General features: G+C 31.4%; 2 protein-coding genes and 1 long non-coding RNA gene across 8 annotated transcripts in view; 2 read left to right on the forward strand and 1 right to left on the reverse strand.

Moving 5' to 3' along the window:
* LOC134721039 (membrane-associated guanylate kinase, WW and PDZ domain-containing protein 1-like) overlaps positions 1 to 24,065 on the reverse strand; it is a 122,134-nt gene that overhangs the window by 66,346 nt on the left and 31,723 nt on the right. For all 6 annotated transcript variants that reach the window (XM_063583745.1, XM_063583754.1, XM_063583771.1 and 3 more), the window contains exons 2-3: positions 7,212 to 7,866; positions 596 to 709 (exon numbers count right to left, since the gene is read on the reverse strand). In XM_063583745.1, the coding sequence (XP_063439815.1) occupies positions 596 to 709; positions 7,212 to 7,575 (478 nt within the window). In that variant the 5' untranslated portion in view covers positions 7,576 to 7,866. The remainder of the gene's footprint in view (positions 1 to 595; positions 710 to 7,211; positions 7,867 to 24,065) is intronic.
* On the forward strand, positions 7,818 to 18,610 carry LOC134711669 (uncharacterized). The gene is made up of 10 exons (XM_063572472.1): positions 7,818 to 7,914; positions 10,887 to 10,930; positions 11,375 to 11,446; positions 12,600 to 12,678; positions 13,571 to 13,660; positions 15,056 to 15,163; positions 16,752 to 16,841; positions 17,598 to 17,674; positions 18,233 to 18,289; positions 18,605 to 18,610. The coding sequence occupies exons 1-10, from the start codon at positions 7,818 to 7,820 to the stop codon at positions 18,608 to 18,610; spliced, it is 720 nt and encodes a 239-aa protein (XP_063428542.1).
* LOC134707438 (uncharacterized) lies at positions 20,144 to 21,764 on the forward strand. The gene is made up of 3 exons (XR_010105711.1): positions 20,144 to 20,226; positions 20,749 to 20,817; positions 21,702 to 21,764. It is a non-coding gene; the product is annotated as an uncharacterized LOC134707438 (long non-coding RNA).

Consider the following 24,065-nt stretch of genomic DNA (forward strand, 5'->3'; position numbering starts at 1 on the left):
CTTCCCTTTGTAATATGGAACATCGTAGTACAATTTTAGAGAGACACACTTTGATATTTTGAAACCAGAAACATGCTTGTTTTTGGCACCTTTTTTGCCCCTAATTCCAGCATGTTTGGGCAATTATATAATTACCCCCAAGCTCAATCCCAGCCTTCCCTTTGTGATGTACAATGTCAGAGAGATTAATACTTACAAATGTACAAACAAGTTATATTATTTTCCAGAAAATACAAAAATGCATGCTTTTGGCCCTTAATTTCATAAACTGTTCGTACCATAACACACAGGATGTCTGTGATGTAAAATGTCAAAATATTACTTCATTAATTAATCAATATGTGACGTCATTAAATAATGATTAAATAATTATGATACTCTGTAGACAGATTTATGCAAAACTGCACGTGTCAATGTGAGCAACAATACCTCACATAAACTCCATTGTGCGTTCACACATAGAAGACCTACATGTAGAGAAACTTTCTAGTGGTCTGATGTAGAACATGACATGGCCTACAGAACTTTTCTGGGATACTTACACCGAGTGGTCTAATGTAGAACATGGACTACAGTAACTTTCAGGAATACTTACAAGGCACCGTTCTCAAATACAAGTTATCTCTAATGGTTTGCTGTAAATCATGGTCAACTGAACCTTTCTGAAATCTGGCCGCTAGGTATTGCTTTAAATCTCTTGGTAAAAGCCCTAAAATGTATGGGTTTGTAATAAAATGTATAACTTGATGTATAAGTATATAATATAGATGTTTAGTATACTGTTATTATTAAATAATTATGTACTTTTGACTGTGTAAGGTCAAGGTCAGGTGATCCCGACCAGACATACATTTACAGCTAACAAGCTTTCCATACAACAAATATAGTTGACCTATATATGTACAGTTTGTTATAATTTATATTATGAAAAACCGACCAAAACACAAAAACTTAAAATTGAGCAACTAAGGCTTTATGTTGAAGACCATACTTTGGCCTACAAAATAAAATGCATAATGGTTTACTTTTTATTAGTCTTTTAAAATAAATATTGTCTTGGATGGAGAGAAGTTGTCCCATTGGCACTCATACCCCATCTTTAATTCTTATATCATGTACATGTACAGTGTACACTGCAAGTGCCATGCTCATAATTAGTAATAAAAGATCACACCTTCTTCCCAACAATAATAATTCACGGTATTGAGTGAAGTCATAATTTTTCTCTGTATAAATAAGCTGATCACAGGTGATGATTAATTAACAGGTAATCAGTAATCAATCAATGATTCAGGTAATATATTGATTTGTCATCTTTTAAAAATGTTTTACTCTTGCAGTATAAAAGTAACAAATATTTTATAAAGATATTCTTACATGTATATTCATATTAATACATATTATATATACATGTATGCTTATATTCTTTAGTTTTCTATGTTGTGTCATGTGTACTATTGTTTGTCAGTTTGTCTTTTTCATTTTTAGCAATGGGGTTGCCAGATTATTTTCAATTTATGTGTTTGACTGTCCCTCTGGTATCTTTCGTCCCTCTTTTATAATGTACATGTACATGTATCAATGATGATGGAAGCTGTACATGTACATGTATAATGACACTTAAGGTTCTCTACAGTGACCTATTTACACCATAGTTTATAATGGACTTAAATTAAGTCACTTATATAATTACTTATGAGCCAAACAATTGCTAGTTACATTTTGTACATGCATAATACTTTATAAGAACATCAACTTCGTGTACATCATGTACATGTACAACTGAACATATATATACAAATCTATATGTTACTTTCTGTAAAGTGCACACAATGTTTTTACATTTAGTACACACATTATATAAACTTTACTTTAAATGTGACATGTACAAGATACAATTGTTTTGTAATTCAGTTGTCAATCAAAATCATATTTCAATATTTTCGTTTTTTATCATAAAATTGAGAATGTGTCAAAGAGACAACAACCCAACCATAGAAAAAAATTCAAAGAGCAGATTGCTCTGAGGGATACAATTGCCGTTGTTTCATTGACACATGTATACATGTAGCTGGATAATATTATTTTTAAAACTAATTCAACTGCACATGTAAAATAGTTACAAAGAGCCAATCCCGGATAAAAGTGTATGAACAATGTAATTAGACCTATTGTGGGTTTTTTTGTACTATCAATTCCAAGTTTACTTTCCACAGCAGTCACCGAAACTCAGAGTGAGAGAAGGTATTTCACCTCGTACATTATCTTATCACCTATTTTCCTACGTTATTTTTAGGAGGCAACCAATTCCTAACTCTTAAAATATTTAATTTCCGTTGGGTCAGTGATCATGACTCCTTCCCGTACACATTTATCGGTTTAAACTGTGATCGTTTTTAATATAATACGACGTTTGTTGACAGAACGAGCTAATACTCGATTTCAGAATTCACAGAAGTTACTTCCGGAAGGGAGACAACTCGAAACGATAATACGGAAAACTCCATTTCGCCGAAAGGAGTTTTCTTTGATGTGGATGATATTTATTTTAATTTAAATGATGCATATGATTTAAAATTATGCAACACCAATTACCCTCAATAGCAGACATTTATAGAAAAGATCACATGAGTTATAAATTAATTAATTGAGTGGGGAATTTAGAGCAACCATTCAATCTAAAACCCCTTGAAGTCAAGAAAACTATGCGCATGCGCATAATTTCCAAAACAAACCCTGAAGCAAGAATGTATATTAAATGTTTATTAAACGATCTAGATGGTTCTCTATTCTTTATGGAAATACAATCTCAAATATCAGTTTCATAACGGTAACATATAAGAAAAACTCCACTTCAGTTCTTATGACAGAAAAAGATTGATCCGAATTCAGAGAACTCTCGCATTTTACCAAAACTGGGATTTCCCTCTGACGTGTTTCTAAATTTATAAATACACTAAATACAAAAACTGCTTAATTCTGATTTTCCGTGTTGTTAAAAACACACATATAAGTCAAAGGAATTATCAAACAAAGATTATGAAAAGAACATGATAGGAAAGTTGTTTAAGTTCAATCCCTTTGTTTGTTTTTACCTTTAAAAGCAAGACAATAATAAGAATCCGAGATGTTCCTTAATGTTTAGAATAAAACGATTGATGTGAGGGAAATGCTCTGAGCCACCGGTATAAGTCTACAGATTGCTTGAAAGCAATAGTATCCCAAAAACAGCAGAAGGTCACCAACAGGTCTTCAATGTAGCGAGAAATTCCCGCACCTGGAGGCGTCCTTCAGCTGGCCCCTAAACAAATATATACTAGTTCAGTGATAATGAACGCCATACGAATTTCCAAATTGTACACAAAAAACTAAAATTAAAATAATACAAGACTAACAAAGGCCAGAGGCTGCTGACTTGGGACAGGCGCAAAAATGCGGCGGGGTTAAACATGTTTATGAGATCTCAACCCTCCACCTACATGTATACCTCTAGCCAATGTAGAAAAGTAAACAATCAATATGTACATTTAAAATTCAATTCAAGAGAAGTCAGAGTCTGATGTCAGAAGATGTAACCAAAGAAAATAAACAAAATGACAATAATACATAAATAACAATAGACTGCTAGCAGTTAACTGACATGCCAGCTCCAGACTTCAATTAAACTGACTAAAAGATTATGATTTCATCATACATGTATGAACATACATGTTTATTAGTATCACAAGATTTTTTTAATTCTGTGTAGATGAGTTTAGATTATCAGGTTTTCTACACATTGATTTGGTGAATTATCAGTCACAAGCCACTATGTGAACTTTTTTTGCGAGTGAGTGCAGCAAATGAGCTAAAAAGCTGCACATTGTGTCAAGCATCTGATATTTTATGATATCTACATTTTGTATACAAATTAAAGAACATCTGATCATGATTATCTGTGTATTGTTCTATTACTGATCTTTTCCCCTCCCTCAGACAGTTTTACGCTTCACAAAAGAACAAGCTTGATAAGTATAAATTATCAGGTTTTCTACACATTGATATCATAAAATATCAGCCGTGAGCCACAATGTGAACCTTTTATGGCGAGCAAACACATTGAAACCAGATAAAAAGTTTCTCAGAATGTCGCGCAGCTGATATTTTACAATATCTATAAGGAGAAAACCAGATTATCATTTTATCGTTCTATTACTGGTCTTTTCCCTATACCTAAGACAGTATTACGCTTGACGAAAGTAAGCTTAATAATGTCTCCCCTCACATTGTGACGTTGCTGATAACTTCTCCTTTCGCGTTGTGACATCACTGATAATGCCTGTTATCAGTCGTCCCTCTGTCTATATCACTCTGTTCAGCTCTTAATATTATTCTGTATCATGTCTTTGTGACGTCAAATACGTTGACCCGGCCTTAATAACTTTGACCCGGACATATCAGCGACGTCATAATGTTTGAACCGACGTTAATAACTTTGACCCGAACTTATCAAGTCATATGTTTGTGCTGTTCGCCAAAGAAAACACTTCCAAACACGCAAATATAGCCCGATAAATCGATTATCAGATTATCTGCATATTGATATTGTAAAATATCAGCTACTTGACATTATATGAAGGCTTTTTGATCTCGTTCGCTACGCTCACTCGACAAAAAGCTTCATATTATGTCTCGCAGCTGATATTTTACGATATCAACATGCAGATAACCTGATAATCGGTACGTCTCGTTTTGATACGAGAATTAAGGAGCAGCAGAGCAGGGTGATATAAGCGTAGAGAAGGACGATAACGTCTCCTCAAATATTGTTATGTCATTGATATTGCCTGCTCTTGTCTCAAAGCCATGACGCCAACATTATGAAGTGACTGTGCAGGGTGATATAGGCATAGGGATTCCCCGAAGGACGATAATTTTAAATCTAAGTTGGAGGTGTTGGCAGACCTTTTTATATTTATATTCATTGGGATTTTACCCATTTTCATAATTTGGGCAACATGGGCAAGCTGGCAAGAGTCAACTAATGGGATTTAACCCTTTTTCGTAATTCAGAAGAGTTAAGAGTTAGGAAACCAGTGTGGGAAGATTTTTTTGAATGTGGGGCAAATTTTTTTGGTTGAAAAGGTGGGCCCATTTAGTGTTAAGCAATTTGTTACTTACATATATGTGCACTCTGACTTTCAATTACATGCATAATAAATATTTATAAATGTATAACAAAGGTCTGCTAACTCCCCCAATTTAAACTTGTTAAATGAAAACTTATATACAAAATGTATGTGCATGTACACTGTATCTGTTCCAGACCATATGAGTATATACAATGTACTTATTTGATTATTACTGGACGCATGAAAATCTAGCTGGACACCTATTTTTTTATATCTGTGAGTCCTGATTGTATACCCTAGTCCCAAAAACATCGTTTTGCCTAGAAGATTCCTGTCCCTAATCTGAACAATGTTCAACCAACGAACAATCTTGACCCAGTTTTTGTCAAATTGACAAGTAAAATTGTTTGCACACTTTTTTTTCAATACAAATGCTTGACTGTACCTTAAATGGATTGCATATAAATTTTTCAACATCGACTTTCAGTTTAGCTTCTTGTCAAAACAATGTCGACAGTCATGTATCTTCTAGACAAAACAATGTGTTTGGGACTAAGGGGCGGCAAGGGTAAACAATGAAATCAGGATGCATCCCAGGGACTCACATGTGTAACAGATTTCAAAACTGACGCGTCCAGCTCGATTATCATGCGTCCAGGATGATATACAATGTAAAGTTCATTCATTAATTTACAATAAGCATGCATATGTGTCTTGTTTTTGTTAGTACAATGTAAAAGTAGTCACATCTGCAGGTTTTGTTGTTTTGTTTTGAAAATCTGACTGGTAAGTTTTGTTTTAAATCGTTTGATTACGATAACATTTGATAAATTCTGTGGCTTTGTTTCAAAATCATAAAAAGTAAAGCAGCCTTTTTTTAATTACTGGGTATCCTTGTGCTGTGTGTGACACTAGTGTCAGACAAGAGGCACTGCAGCGTGATGTTTTCATACTTGAATTTCCATTTCACTTCAAGGAGGTTGATAGTGTTGAATAACTATTTATTTAAATCATGAGTAGGGCAAGTGGCCACTGTGGGTAAGACTTAATTCAGTACATGTACATTTAAATTCTTTTATTCAAAAGTGGGATCAGTTGACAGACTGAACATGTACAGATGTACAAAATGTATGTACCAACAGGACTGCATCCTTTTTCATATGTGGGGTGAATTAAAATCTAGCATGATTAATGTCATTGTGATTTATATAATTAAGTTGGGGTAGTTGCATTGGTACATGTACAATATGTGTAGCCTTTATTCAGTACTGATGTCATGATCAGTACACTTTGAATTCTTTTATTCATAATTTGGGCGAGTTGATAGACCTATAATGTAAATACCAACTTGACTGCATCCCTTTTCATTGTAGCTTCATGTAGGTGAGTTGGCATGATACATGTTAATGTAATTAGGACTTTTATATGTTTCATTAGATTAAAATTAAAGCTGACTTATATTCAGCAGGATTTTTAACCCTTTTCACAACAATGTACACCTTATTGCTATTTGTCAGCCTTTACTGGACATCACAACAGAAAATATCTAACGCCACAATGGAAAAGTGATCATGGTGATTGTTGTACCATGTCAAAAGTTCAAGCGGACAGACTTTTAATAATGATAAGCCGACAAGGTGTAAGATGAGAAAGTTGTCAAACCTACATGTATACATTCAATGGGTTTTTACCTGTTTTAGAAGTAGGACGATTGGTGAAAAAGTACAATTTGCTAGCTGCCAGTTTTCATGTTATCCCTAAGCCTTGGCATTGGAATGGATTAGGATAATTATAAGTGGGTCTCATTGGGGTCTAAGCGTGACACGGGATTGCCGATTTTTCGTAAGCGTGAAACGTGAAAGTCAAATTATTGTGTCGTGAAAACGGGAAATGAGGTCTTGCAGGACCTGGGAAATGACAAAAAAATTAGCATTGCTTACGTACATAGTGTAAACGGGATACGGGAATTTGACAAAACAGTAAGCGGGATCCAGGATCGGAACCCCCAAATGAGACCCCCTCATAAGTGAATTTTCTGTGCCGGAAGAAATGAATTTTGGCAGCTAGTATTAGTAACCTATGCGTGTTCTCTTTACTCACCAATTTTTACAGTTTTCACCATTATGGGTGCTCCATTTTGACCAACTTGCTTTAACCATATTGTTGCATCTCTCAGTGTATATCCAGCAATTTTCTGTCCTTGAATTTCAAGAATAATATCATCAACATATAATTTCCCATTATGGAAAGTTAACTGGGATAATTTAAGTTCAGATATATAACAGAACTGTCCATTATCTGCTCCACCTTTGAGATGTATTCCAAATTCCCCTTCAGGTAGAGCTGAAACAACCGTTTCCTGTATTCTTTGACTCCAATGTTTTTGTTGAATATGATCCTTCGAGGGCTTAGGGAGGGGTGCAACCGGTGGCTGTCGTACAATATCTTGTTTATTGTGTGACATTATATGATAGTGATTGGTGCAATTTGAGATTTATCCACATCTGATGATTTTAACCGATGCAAAACACATAAAAATGACATTTGGGGACACTGACCAACGCAATCCACTCGGAAAGTTGTCGGAGTTTTCGTTATTATTGCGTCCGATCTGGACATCTCCGCACTTGCCTGTTCATACCATTGTATAGTTAATTGATGTTTCTGAACTCTTGCATGTGTTTATAATGTATAATATGCAAAACAATGGTAAATTATCTTATAAAAACATTCACATTCCGCCCTATTTTGAGAGCTATAATAGCAGATCATATTCGTCTAGTAACCTTAAGGATCAGCCTCGGTAGGTCTCGTTTAAGTAAAACTACGCGAGATGTGCGGGAGCATTTATTTAATGTTATCTTATTCCTTTAGACGCTTAGCCACTACATTTTAACCTCAACACAAAAGAGTAACGGAAAATACACATGGTATAAAATTTGTAAACAAAGGTAAATGAAGTTGACGAAACTAAACTTGATATATACATTGAAACTAAAGACGATAAGCAAAGAAATTGACATTTTGGGCAGAAAGTTCTTGAAAAGACTATTTATTTAGCACAATTACGTAAAATGAACAATTTACAATTAAGTTTTAATAATCAGTGCCTTAATTTTGTATGTTTTGTTTAATATTATATTAAGATAAATTAGTAAATCCTGCCAATAATTACAGAGGAAAAAATTGCAACAGAAAGCCTGATAATAAATTTATTACACAATACAACATTACACAGGGTTTTGTTTCTGGTAATGCAGAATGTGGGGTTTACTACATGGAATCCATGATATATCCGCCGGAAACAAACTTACTGGCTGGGCGGATACAAACTTACTGGCTGGCTTTGTTTTCCCTTTGTCTACCCAAGTTCTGGGATATTGGACAAACTACGTAAAACACCCAATATAAATAAGATTTTTAATTAGAAACCTAACGATTTGGTTGAATATACGTTACACACAAGAATAATACAATACATATGATGAGGCAGAGTGTACTTGGCATTGTTAAGTTCCCCATTCCCTATTCCCAAGCCAAACGGTATGAGGCCCGGGAAAATGTGCCTGGCCGGGCTAGATGTTGGGCAAGTGCAAGAACAGGAAGTCAAGCAAGAATAATAACATTGCTGGACTCGGAAGAAAGATTTTTTTATATAACGTTTTCTTTTTAAAATTAGAAAATTGGTAGTCCGAGTTTGTTTTAAATATATATTTGCATACAAATGAGAAGACTGTCTGTCTGTCTGTCTGTCTGTCTGTCTGTCTGTCTGTCTGTCTGTCTGTCTGTCTGTCTGTCTGTCTGTCTGTCTGTCTGTCTGTCTGTCTGTCTGTCTGTCTGTCTGTCTGTCTGTCTGTCTGTCTGTCTGTCTGTCTGTCTGTCTGTCTGTCTGTCTGTCTGTCTGTCTGTCTGTCTGTCTGTCTGTCTGTCTGTCTGTCTGTCTGTCTGTCTGTCTGTCTGTCTGTCTGTCTGTCTGTCTGTCTGTCTGTCTGTCTGTCTGTCTGTCTGTCTGTCTGTCTGTCTGTCTGTCTGTCTGTCTGTCTGTCTGTCTGTCTGTCTGTCTGTCTGTCTGTCTGTCTGTCTGTCTGTCTGTCTGTCTGTCTGTCTGTCTGTCTGTCTGTCTGTCTGTCTGTCGGTCGGTCGGTCGGTCGGTCGGTCGGTCGGTCGGTCGGTCGGTCGGTCCGTCTTGTCCGTCCGTCCGTCCGTCCGAGTGGTCAACGCAACTCAAAAGTGGCATTTAATTACCCAAAATTCATCAACCCTGAAAATCTAATTAGGGTAGATCATAAGTAAATCTTTTTGGAGACAGAATTTTCTTATAATTTTCCAAAATGAAGATTTTACTATGCTTTTTTCAAAAATATAATAAAAAGTATGGGTCACCAGCTATTTTTCAAGCTATGAGTGGTTAAAAATTGCCTAAATTTGGTTAGTTTGTTCATAGAAAGTCACATAAGAGTGCATAAAAAAAGTTCTATGAGATAGAATTTTGAAATAAATTGTGAGAAGTTAGGTTTCTTAATATGCTTTAAGAAAATAAAAAGAAAACATGGTGTCACCGAACTTGTTTTCTTGCCACAAGTAAAAATAAAAAATTTCCCTATTAGCCTAGTATAAATTTTGTACTAAAAGAGTTATCTCCCCTTAGATGGACCAATTTTGTACTGTGATTGTACAGCCCCGAGACCACAATTAATTCTTCTATCATTTCTTTATAACGTTTTGTCGCATTAAAAAAAATTTAACTGTTCTTTTTGTCTAATTTTTTGTGTGAGTAATGTACAGTTCAAGTCCCAAAACATATGCAATTTTCTGAAAAATTGCATGTTTACATCATACAAATTTGGCCAATACACATCCATACCCCTATAGGCAAGTCAAGAGATGTTCCAAAAAGTGTAAATATAACCTTTTTGCACCTGGCCTAATCACTCTTTCCTTATTAAAATCAGTGAAAATAAAACATCCAAAAGTTTATTTCAGCTCTCTTCTTTCATTCCCACCCCAGAAAAGGTAAGAAATGAATGAGAAAGGGAAAGAAAAAAAATAAAGAAAAAATACACTATAATTAAAGGGAACTTTATTCGTGAACAACGAAAAGGGGGGTCATTAATTGTGGTCTTGGGCCTACAATCAAAGATGGCGGTATACCATCAATCTACCTTAAATTATTATGTCTGCAGATATATATTCCATGTCAAAATGTCAAAGCATTATGTCCATGCATCTTATTGTTTTATAAAATAACTTTTTGGATCAAACTATTTTTTTTATTTTCAGGAAATAATGGAAGAAAGCTCTGAAAATGTGCCAGAGAAACAAATTATGTTGTTATATGTACCTCATACATGTACATGTACAAAAATGTATTTGAATTAATTTGCAAATGTTTGGGTTTCTTAAAACGAATTAAATGAATTGATTTGTCACTTGAAACAGTCAAACATAATTACCCGATGGTTTGAGATCACAGTTATTTCATAGTGCATTTCTTATAGTCAATTAATGAAAAATTTAAACCATCAGCGCTTTCTCAATAATATTTTTATACGACTATAATCCAATTGTGTGCTCCCAGATGTTCTTATAATATAAAGTTAAGATCTAAGACTACATTTTCTCAAAAGTGACGAAACAATTACATAGACAATGATAGAAGCGGTATAAATAATATTTGATTATTAGAGGTAAAAAATGTACAACTGAAGTAGAGTTTTTAGTTTAATAGTGAGATGAATGTAGGATAAATTTACTTATATTATACATTTGTTTCAGAACAAAAGAAAAAATCAAGAAATGTCATTGATGGCAAAACCAGGGTAATTATGAAATTATTTTATTCTATTTTTTTATATAATTTTTTTTTTAACCAATATATAAATACAACAACATTATTTTGTGTAAAACATACATAAGAAAACACATTAAAAACAGAACAAAAATGTTTCAAATTGTAAGTCAAATTTTAAAATCACAACTAAAAACATCTGTATGATAACATGAAATAATTCCATTCCTTATTTTTATAGTTTTCACTTAAAAATGATAATACAGACATGAACATATTATTAATAAGTTTGGTATAAAAAGAGACATTTCTTTCAGTTGTTTTTTTGGAAAAATCCTTAGTATACAATAAATCTATGCAGAACTTAATCTATATCTAATGATATATAAAACTTTAATTGCTTCAATATTTAAACAATTCCATTGATTTATTTGTTAGAAAAATGTAACCTAATCAATAAAGATTTTCTCTGCAGGTGTTGCCAGTACCTGAGTGGAAAGCTCAAGAGCAAAATGCTCTGAAAAGAGTGAAGCGTTTGGCCAATAAGGTTTGAATAAGTGTTAGCCAAACTATATTTAATAAGTATAAAAAGCAATAAAAAAGTCATGATTATGATTTTAATTACATTCAATTATCATAAAGTATTATGTACCAATTCAAAATCGAAACAATCGCTCAATAGATTTAGTGCATGTCAAGTAGAATTAACTTTTTTTTGTAAATTAACCTAAACAGCAGTATTTCAGAAAAATACTCTTTGAGAAAAACACACAACCTTTTTCATCAGGCTCAAACAAATATTTTAAGAAAGAGAAAAACATTTTATTATAAACCATGAGAACAGATATATAAGAAAGATGTGTTAGGAGTGCCAATGGTGCCAATCAGACAACTCTCCTTCCTAGTCACATTTTGTAAAAGTTGACCATTATATGTCACAGTAGGGCTTTCAGCACTGAGCCTTGGCTCATGGAACAGAAGCTAAAGGGTCCCAAGAATGACTCGTTTAAGACCATTCACACAGGAAAATTGTATTAGAGCATGAACTGAACTGTTCCATTATTTTATTGTTTCCACCATTTCTGAGCGGACATTAATTTTAGCATTGTCTGTATGTCTATACATCCCTAAATTTGCTTGTGTTCTCTAATTTCAGTTTGCTGAAACAAAATTTTATAAAACTAATTCCTTATGCTTATAACAACGAAAACAAGTCAAGTTGAAATTTTGATGGTATCACTGTTACCATTCTAGAGTTATGCCCCTTTACAAATGGATAAATTTCTGATTTTTTTCTTTACTTGTCTCTAAAGTCCAGTTTGCATCAACCAAACTTTATGACACTCATATACAGTAATGTCAGTGCATCTTTCTACAAAACTTAACATAGGCGTTAATGGTATTGTTTTCTTCTGTTGCTCAGCCCATATCGTAAACTTGTATATGTTTACACGTGACTTTTGAGTTCCTCATTTCAAGGCGCATTATGGGTATTGTCCTGGATGAAGTTTAAATTTCAGTTGTCTCACTGTTATTGTTGTTAATTTATTCTTATTGTCATTTAGATTTAAATAATTCTTAAAGTTCTTACAATGAGTTACCTTGGGATTAGGGTTGTGCTGTCTTCTACAGTATTTAATTAATTTAAATCTTATTTAATGGATTATTTGTTATAAAAATAAAAGTCAAATATTTTTTAGGTGAAAAGATTTTCATCAGAAACAGCATTTCCACCTATGGGTTTTTTTTATATTCATGCTGGTGCTGTTCATGCATTTGGTAAGTAGAATGACTTGTCTTTGCATTATTTTTTCAACTCAATGTTTAGTCAGAGGCTTTACTTAAACATGTACCTTTTATTTCAAACCATCCAAAGAATTGGTTAAAAGGATGCATTTACCATTGTGTATACAATTCCGGAAAAAAATCTGTTTTTCGTCATTACAATTTACTGTGAAATTACTTTAATTCGTGGGGTACCAATTTTCATGGTTTTTGTGGATTACTATATCCATGAATTTAAGTGTAAGTGTCCCATGAAATAAAACAACCATTATCCAAATCACAACATAGAAAAATCCCCATTGGTAGGTTTGACTACTGATATGATCAAGAGCATATATTGAATAACACCAAATCTGAGAATACTGTAATAGCAGTCATAGAACTACAACCGCATGCAGGATTAAACCCATTTAATTTTTAACAATGTAAACTGTATGTACTTTAGGATATTTTAATTTTCAAAAATTAATTTTAATCTATGAAAGTCAGATTTCTGGTTTTGATATATTTATTTGACAATTCAAGATACGTTTACAGCATTTGTTTATGTTATCGTTTTCTTTAGGTGACATGTTTCTGGCCTAATTAACACCTTGGAAGGTCTTTAATCTGTTGATCACTTAATCACATGATACATGGCTTAATTAGTGTTATCACTATAATTTACACAGGTCAATGTTTAGTTTGCAATTTTCTTATTTTCTTCAATCCATACTATTTGTAACCTTCATTTCTAAAGGCTTTAATTTTTAATTTTTAATTTTTTTGAAAACTAAAATCCATGAATTTAAAAACCCATAAACATGTACATATTACTCAAACAACGAACATTGATACCCATAAAATAAAGCACATTCATAGTATGTGTTTTCTGGTTTTTTTTAAGGTCATGAACAAAGTTGCAAGATATTTTTTTCGAAGGAGAATATCCAAAAATTAGATGTTACAGTAATGGACACAGAAGTAACACAAAAAGGTAATTTAATTCAATTCATTTATAAATCCGTCATGTTTCTCAAATTCCCCGCGTTTTATGAACAGAAGTTCAACTGTCCAAGATAGAGCGGTTATCTTAATCAAATTTAATTTCATCTGTCCTCTGCAAAAAATTACTAATTCTGTATTAAAAGGGAATCTCATTAATAGAAGTCCTTTCCTTAAGTTGTTACCTTTTTGTTATAATCTTACTCCCTTGAATTTTTTATGTCGTCCTGAATATATTACCAGTATGCATCTGATATTTTTATTTTATGGTTGAATTCTCATGAAAAACAAGTCATTTACTAGTTGCTAATTAAGATTTTCCTGATGTAATTATTCCCTGACTATCTATCTTTCTACCTGATAATTGACTATTTTTATTTTTTTACTTGCATGTTAGAAGTTTGGTTCAATTCAAACAGGAGACAACCCATGTACATTTTTCTAATAAACATTTTCTTTCTGTTTTTTAGTACTCTTTTGATGGAAATATGACTTTTAACTAACCACTAACAGGTACATAAAAAGTCTTCATCTGAAGGAGAATACATTGTTAGTTCAATTCCAATGGGAGACAACTCTTGTACTATTTTACTTATTAACATTTTCCTTTATCTTATGTAATCCTATGGTGATGGAAATACGACTTTTAACTAACCGCTAACAGGTACATAAAAAGTCTTCATCTGAAGGAGAATACATTTATTGTAGGTTGGTTCAATTACAATGGGAGACAACTCTTGTACTATTTTACTTATTAACATTTTCCTTTATCTTATTTAATCCTGTGGTGATGGAAATATGACTTTTAACTAACCACTAACAGGTACATAAAAAGTCTTTATCTGAAGGAGAATACATTTATTGTAGGTTGGTTCAATTCCAATGGGAGACAACTCTTTTACTATTTTACTTATTAACATTTTCCTTTATCTTATTTAATCCTATGGTGATGGAAATATGACTTTTAACTAACCACTAACAGGTACATAAAAAGTCTTCATCTGAAGGAGAATACATTTATTGTAGGTTGGTTTTAATTCCAATGGGAGACAACTCTTGTACTATTTTACTTATTAACATTTTCCTTTATCTTAGTTAATCCTTTGGTGATGGAAATATGACTTTTAACTAACCACTTACAGGTACATAAACAGTCTTCATCTGAAGGAGAATACATTTATTGTAGGTTGGTTCAATTCTAGTTGGACACAACTATTATAATGTTTTACAGTCTCATATTTTCTGCTTTTGTGTAATAAATATTTTAATTGCTAAGAAGTTAATTACTTTTCTAGTGTAGTAGTTTACATTAATCATTTCTTGATGAATATTTGTTTTTTTATATGAAGCCTAATTTTAATTTATTTGTTTATTTGCTATTTTTCAGATGACAAGCCCACTATAGACATTAGAAATATTGATCTTGACATTGATTTTAATAATGTCAAGATCAATACTCTTAGACAGAGCTACTCCCAACTAAGTTTTAATAAAGGTAATAGATACAATTCATAATTATCAAATTAAACCTTATACTCAATGCATATTAAAAATCCTGAAATACCGGTATATTAAAACATTTACAAATGAATTAGTTCAAAAGATAAGTATTTACATTTATACTGCACTCGTTCTATTTGAACAGTCAATGTTGTGTTGACTGTATATTTCTTTGTTATATACAGTCGCTGACCCAATATCACTTTTCTCATCAATATTTAAATTGTATATCCAGAATTATATTTAATATTCAGGACAATCCCCTTCAGCTTGTGTCGTGGAACAACACAAACTTATTTATTTTATAATTAAATGACTTTACAGACAACAAGACCCATGAATTACCGCATGGTGATTAATTTATGTTTCGCCAACAAACGTGGCGTCTTCAGGACAATATTGAACATGAAATCAAACAGTGAAGTACAAATTTCGCGGTTGTGCGGTTAGCCGAACAATAGAGGTTGTTAGATCGACATTGTAGATATAAATAGAAAGTGAAAGTGAAAGTAAAATAAGAATCTAGTACAGTTAAAAGTTAAAGTTAGGAAATGTGAGGCTGTGCCCAATCCTTACATTGTTGATATGTCAAGTCAATGCACTATTATTGTCTATATCTAATAATTTTCAAAAAACAATTATGACATAACATCTGTAAATACTTAAATATTATTTAAAAGCATGTTTGATTTTTATAAGCCTGATTCTGTTATACTGTTGTCTGTCTCTCAGTTTGTCTGTTGTTTCATCTATTTTTCTGTTGTCAAAATGTGGGACATTAACTCAAAACTGAATTATCCAATTTGCATAAAAATTTGGTGAATTATTTGTATATATTGACATGGGCTCCCTTTCCTTTTTTTTTTTTATTAATTTAAGATTATAGTTTCAGAGTTATGGGGTTTTATACATTAATAAAAGGAAGATTGGCGATTTATCCAGATTTCAGACAACAAATAAAGAATGCTTTCAAAAACTTGCAAGAAATTTTGGATAATGTTTATATCTATTGACATCAGCTCCCCTTTGATTTTTATAAATTTGATTTTGATATATTATCTACGCAATTCTAAATTTCGATAGTTTAGTCCATCTTTTAATGCTTCATTTTGTTATGTTATGGGTGTGCTAAAATATTGAGCAAGACACATTCTGTATTAAGCATGAAATGTCTTCTTCTAAAAATAGACACATTTTCTAATGCTTTCAATTCCATTTAATATTACTACAAGCTTAATTGAATTAGTATAATTCTTTTTATGAATTTTAATAAAAATAGAATGGGAGTACTCTTAACGTTAATTGAACAAGAGGAGGAAGTTATTAATACTTTATGATTCATTTCTACACATTATTTAAAAATTGTATTAAACCTTCCCTACAGTATAGCTCATATATTATAGTAATCGCTCGTGTATTTGTAATGAAAAACCTGATTCCATTTTATTGACCTTTCATTTTGCTAGATAGGAAAACATATGGTATGAGTGCCAATGAGACACCTTTCCATCTGAGTCACAATTAGTAAAAGTGAATTTACATTTAGCCGTTTTATTAAAAGAAAACAATTTTTAATTTGATAGGAGCAGGTGAGAGATCAACATACAAGGTGGAAAACAGACCACCATACTGGCCAGAGGATATACCATTTGTGTCCCACTCTAAGAGAAAAGGTTTGAAAATGTGAAATTACTATAAAGTATAAACTATATTTCTTATATTTACATGATATAAGGTGTATAATTTTGTAAGAACTATTACAACAGTTTTGCTATTACATGTTTTATAAATTTGTGCCATCTCATTGTTTTTGAAACATAGTTAAATTACTTTTTTCCTGACTTGACGTCAGTCATCATTGTGGTGTGTTGTGATTAATTTTTACAAAAATCTTATTTTCTTAAACAACACTTAGCCACAATCATCATTGAAGTATCTACTTTAACAAATGTGTCTAATAATCCCCTGGTGGACATGGCTAAACATAGAACGTAGCGACAAATGCAGTTTTCAGCTTATATCTCTGAAACTGAAGTATTTAGAGCAATCTGACAATTGTTGCATAAGTTCTAAGGTTTGAGATTTATCTGCCCTGACCTTTCCAGACAACTTCTGCTGATTTTGGTTATTATCTTGAATATTATTATAGTAACTTATAATCTATAGTAATAAAATTGAGAATGTAAAGGGGGAATGTGTCAAATAAAAAAAAAAAGGAGAAAACTATTAAACTGTTAATTTTGATTTTAATCTTATTTCACATTGAGAGCCTCAAATTGAAAATAAAGCACAAATTTGTTCCAATTTGCAAATTTGTAATTTCTACAATTTTCCTCTGTTGAAAATATTTATTATAGTTTCTGAAATAATGTTGAATGAAGGAATGCCTAACACTACCAATATTAACTTTTGTTACTGATTGACTAAAGGTGATGGATCTGGAAGAATCATAACAAGTGACATGATGGTGAAGTGTCTGGATTCCTTCAAAGAATACTGCATTGAGGTAAATATGAGAATTACATTCATGTTGAGTAATAAATAAAGGTAAAGGGTGTTTTTGGTGCAACATGTTTTGCCATTTTAATATCATGTATATCTGTAAAAGTTCCTTACTCACAGTGTTTTCTGAAATTGTTAAAACAGCAATGCGCAGGGACATTTTTTTCACTCATTGTGAAATGGCACTTCAATTTAGGGTTCATCCCTGCACATAACAAATAAACAACTGTAATGATTATATTGCAAATGTTGAATCAAAGTTTGAAAATTAACCATAGAAATTGTGTGCAAGAAGCTAATACATAGAGTAGAGAATGGAAATGTGAAATTTGTTAAAAAAAATTTGACTAAAGACAAAACAAGTTCTAATTTTATAGATATAAGTCCTTGATCTTATGGATGTAATTTTTATTCACCTTTCAAAGTTAATTGGGATTAGAACATGTTGTGAAAGCAACCATATTCCATATGTAATTTCATGGTAGGAATATTTAATAAATTTCATATAAAATTGCTCAACTATAACAAAACACCATTACACCTTTAATCCTATTTCTTCCAGGGAGTACAAGCAGGATTCATCCCAATAAATGTACCAGAGACATATGACATTTTAAAGGTATTTGATATTTTGATAGTGTAAGGTAAAGAGCAATTTTAATTGGTTTATAATAGTCTGATTTTCAGATGCACCAACAGACTCCATAACATAATCTTTATAGCTGTGACAGAGTAAAGGTTGATGAATAGTTTTAGGATACATTACCATTTGTCATATGAAACTGTACTATTGTACATGTATATATATCGAAAACTTCTTCCCTCTAGAATGTAAAAAAAAATTTCAGCAAGATAGCATCAACAAACCAGTGTAAAGTATGGCTCTATGATACTTTTAACAGTCTTTTTGAGTTTTTCTTATTGTTATTTACAGAAATGAATAGGTAAGAAGACATTCGTAGTACAATGTATATGCTTTCCTCTCTTCTTGCATGACAAAATATAAACATCTGCTTAGAACTTTAAATTGATACATGTATCTTCTCTTTGTATATTAGATGTGCATACATAATTGTAGAATAGTTTTAATCTCTCATCACTACTAGTCTAGGCTATGATTCCAGAACCTTAGTCACTTAATTTTTTTTTTTATGACCATTTTATATGAGGAGATTCAAGGGTCATTTTATTCTTTATATTGAAATTGCATACATTATTACTTTATTTACTTCCTGAAAATTTAAAACCTAGATTTCTCTATATTTTTCTATAAATGAACTTTATCTTATACTTAATAGCAAAATGAAATAAAAAAAATGGCAAATGGGGCCACCATTCATTTTCACTCACAATTTGCCTTCAAAAGAAGCATGCATTTTTTGTTAAGGTCCTTTTTTCTGGTGAAATAATAGCAGAAATAGCAAAATAAAAAAAGAACTAAATTACAGAAATCGCTTTGATTTTACAATTATTTACTGTATGTACAGCTTATTTGAAAACAACAACAACAAAAAATAGGTCACCGATGAGTTGAAAAAGATATTTCAATTTTAATGCCAAAAATTGCAATTTTGCACCAAAGGGAGATAATTTTGGGCTTTTTCAATGATATCTACATTTTAAAAGTCGCCTGGGGCCAACATGAATTGATGTTTTGGAATGATTTTTGTACCATATGATAAAGTAACAACTACTTAAGGTAATGAATAAAATTTGTAATAATGAAATTGTGATTAATTTTTAATCAATGATTTGTAATAAGCATTTTGTGCGATCAAAATTGGTCAAAACAAAATCAAGTACATTGTAATTATGAATTATTGACTTGCATTGAAGCCATATTCATGTCACCTTTAACTTAACCTCCTAACTTCCATGTGAGGTTATTCTAGGTATTTGGTGGTTTCCTTTTCACTTGTATATATTTAAATCTGTATTTTGTGTACTGCTGTCTGATTTTCACTTTAGATAATGGCTTTGTCAATTTCTCTACTAATTTTGAATGTAACTGTGATCTGACACCCTTCTATCTCTCCAATTGCATTTTTTCTTTCTCCTAGCTTTATTTTCACTTTGCTTTGCTACAACACAAAGGTCAAATGCATAATGTATTGTCCAAATATTTTATGGTATGGGTCATCAATTGTCTGTTATTCTAAAATGTCTTCATTCTTCATTATATGTTTAAAAAAAAACACATTATTAATATCAGATTTAAAAGAAGAAGCATGTAAGTATATTAAACAAAACCAAACAGAAAAAGTATCTCTTACAGTCAGAAAAAACATTACAGATACATCTATTTGAAAAAATAATTTTACACAAAATGATCAATATGACCCAGATTATTGAGTACCATAAGATCAGAGATATATTAAATAGAAGAGAATATATCTCATTTAAGATATATAATGAATTGATCAAGTTTCTGGCAGATTGAAAATCACTCCAATTTTATTTTAACAATTACAATATGATTAGATTACACCAGTAGTAAGAGAAGAAAAGGAAATAAAAAAAGAGCAAGCAAAGGATGAAGAAGATGCCCAAGATAAAGTAAGAAAATATATTTGAAATTCATAGCTTTCATTAAAAAATTGAGATAAATAATGATTATTTACCCCATGCAACAAAGTTCTAGAGGGTACAATGTTGAAGACCTGTCTGTCTATCTGTCTCTCCATCTGAAAGTCTGTCAGTCCTGTTCTTGTCATCACAACTCCTCTGAAACCACACAACAGATTTCCATGTATATATGCATATCCAGAAGATAATTTTTATCAGTTCACTTGTGTAGAGTTCTTAGTCATTGAACTTAGGAATCTACTTTTATGTGTATTTCGTTGAACTACTCAATATTAATACAGTACTAAAAATAAACTGTTTAAATTTATAGTACTTAAAATGTACAAATGATTACAGCAAACAAGCTGTAGATTTTTATGGGGGGGGAAGAAAGTAGTTCATTTCAGGTAGCATCATTTTACAGTTCCAGCTTTCACATATTTTATACTATTTATTCTGTATACATTCTTTTTCAATGAAATCTAAAAGAAACTAATTTTATGAAATCTGTAGGTTGAGAATGAAGAAATAGAGGTAGAGACTGATGTGGAGGGAGAAAATACATCCAAAGAAGAGTATAATGTAAGAATCTGTTCAGGAAAAAAAAAAGTAATTTGATTTTTTAGGAATTGAATGCTTCTTTTTGTAAATATATTTGGGTGTAAAGACTTTGACCGAAGTACATTTCGTATGAAGCGGGGAAGCATTATACAACCATAAAAATTGAACAACAGACTTAATTTTAAATGCCTTGATAATCCTAAGAAAAAACTGACTTAAGCATATTCTAATTGATTTCATTACTGACTTTGGATATGGACAATCATCCATGATTATTCAATAAAAAAATTAGAAATAGATGATAAAAAAGTACTTCATTTCAGGTAGCATCAGTCGACAGTTCCAACTTTCACATATTTTATACTACTTATTCTGTATACATTCTTTTTCAATGAAATCTAAAAGAAACTAATTTTATGAAATCTGTAGGTTGAGAATGAAGAAATAGAGGTAGAGACTGAGGTGGAGGGAAAGAGCACATCCAAAGAAGAGTATAATGTAAGAATCTGTTCAGGAAAAAAATAAGTAATTTGATTATTTGGAATTGAATGTTTCTTTTTGTAAATTTATTTGGGTGTAAAGACTTTGACCGAAGTACATTTCGTATGAAGCGGGGAAGCATTATACAACCATAAAAATTGAACAACAGACTTAATTTTAAATGCCTTGATAATCCTAAGAAAAAACTGACTTAAGCATATTCTAATTGATTTCATTACTGACTTTGGATATGGACAATCATCCATGATTATTCAATAAAAAAATTAAAAATAGATGATAAAAAAGTACTTCATTTCAGGTAGCATCAGTCGACAGTTCCAACTTTCACATATTTTATACTATTTATTCTGTATACATTCTTTTTCAATGAAATCTAAAAGAAACTAATTTTATGAAATCTGTAGGTTGAGAATGAAGAAATAGAGGTAGAGACTGAGGTGGAGGGAAAGAGCACATCCAAAGAAGAGTATAATGTAAGAATCTGTTCAGGAAAAAAATAAGTAATTTGATTATATATCAATACAGATTCAACTATCTATTTGTGTTAATTTAAGGTATAAAAGGTTACTTTTGAAGCATTACACAACCGTAAAAATTGAACTGCAGACTTAATTTTAAATGCCTTGATAATCCAATGAAAAAAACCTGACATAAGCACATTCTGATTGATTTCATTACTGACTTTGGATATTGACAATCAGCCATGATTATTCAATACAAATATAAAGAAATATAACTGCAGATGAAAATGATCTTTGTCATTGGAAAAATGGAAAAAAGATAATATGAACATAAAAAACTAGCTTAAATATTAAAATCTTTTTCATCGACATTATAAACTATTATTATTGAGACATATCTTTTTTATGTTTTGTAGACAGCAGAAAAGCAGATATCTCCATTGGCGCAAGCAATTGACAATTTTTTTTCTTAATATATAATATTGGTACTTATATATGTGCACTACAATTGTATGAGTGATCAATTTTGTCAACTATTTAATTAGGTTACCTATGGGTTAGCATAGCATTGGTTTATTGTGTGTTAGCTCCTAACAGGCTATTATTTGAACTTGGAATTATTTTTAATTATGGAATTTCCATAATTTCTTGTGTTTATTTTTTTTTTTATTACATTCCATGTTTTTTTGGGTTTGAGCGATTAATAAAACTTTCCGGACAATGTATTTTGGTTACGGTACAGTGCATTCTATTGAAAATATACTATTTTCTTTGTATTGATAGAAAGTGTTGTGTGCGCAGCACAGAACATTTCATGAAAGAAAAAACATGCCATTTATCAAAAAATTCTATAACAAGAAATCAAGCAAATTCCATTATTGAAAATAGTTCCAAGTTCAAATAATAAATAGTCTGTTTTCTGTTGTTGTATATACATGTTTTTCATAATTGTATTGTCATTACTGTACAGATATTTTGTCTATTTATGTATGTATGTATATTATGACCTCTTGTACACTTTTGTTTCTGAGGATAATAAGACTTTGAATCTTGTGTCTTGGTTATGGGTAATCAGAAAGGTATGACTAATGGATGTGTATTTTTCAAAAGCCTCATTTTTTATTATCTTAATGAACACCATTAACGTTACATATTACATATGTTATATATGAAACTTTCAATTGTAGCATAAACTGGTATTTTTGTCTTTTCATGGACTTTAGTTTTTACATTTACTGTAACATATTTTAGGTATTCACTTATGTTCTTCAATATTTTAGACAGCTTTATAATTTTTTTATTTTTTTTGTCTTGCTTCTATGGTTTTCCAAATTCTATTTTCACCTTAAATGTTGATTCCCTGTTCTTCTTAATAATAATTCATATTGATTAAACCAGTTACACTTTTTAAGTAGATAATGTGATGCCTTCTGTTCTCATGTTTTTGCTTGGAGTGACCTTTCATACCTGCTGGTTGTTTTGTAAAAAAACATTAATTTGATTTGTATTATTTGTGTGTTCATTTGATAAATGTCTATTTGTATTTTGTAATTGTCATAAATTAGTTACAGCTGCCCATACACACTATCAGATTTTTTTTACTGCCATTCCATAACTTGTACCCATAAGTTGGTTTCAGTCTATTAAGTTTGGTGAAGGAAATTAAACATAACTACATATTCCACATTCATTATATTTTACCTTCAGATTATAGTATTGCCATCAGTATTCACTACTTTGTTCCTTCCTTACACAAGATAAACATTATCCAACTTGTTTATATTAGAACTTTCCTGTCATTCATAGCTGTCTACTTTCACAATCTATATGTTTAAAGCTTTGAAGTGTTTAAGCTATACAGCTTAAACTATATAATTTGTGTATTTTGTATACTAATATATGTTTTGTAATATTCATAATCTTTCCATTAAAAATTTAATGCTTTTTTGTCTACTTTGCACAATTTAATAATTAAGATTTACTCATTTTGACGGTTGAATAAATGTTAATCCGGTATAGAATGGTATTTTATCAGCCTTAAACCTATGTTGATTACTTTTATTTAGATTGGGCACATATCAGGCCTTCTTTTGTTAATGGTTGCCATTAAGGCTGATCTTGTATAAAATGGATTTATCAGCCTGTGCTTTGTTAATGGTTGTATGAAGGCTGATCTTGTATAAAACTGAATTTATCAGCCTGTGCTTTGTTAATGGTTGTATGAAGGCTGATCCTGTATAAAATTGGATTTATCAGCCTGTGCTTTGTTCATGGTTGTAATGAAGGCTGATCCTGTATAAAATTGGA

This window comes from Mytilus trossulus, chromosome 1 (assembly GCF_036588685.1).
Source record: "Mytilus trossulus isolate FHL-02 chromosome 1, PNRI_Mtr1.1.1.hap1, whole genome shotgun sequence".
NCBI lineage: Eukaryota > Metazoa > Mollusca > Bivalvia > Mytilida > Mytilidae > Mytilus > Mytilus trossulus.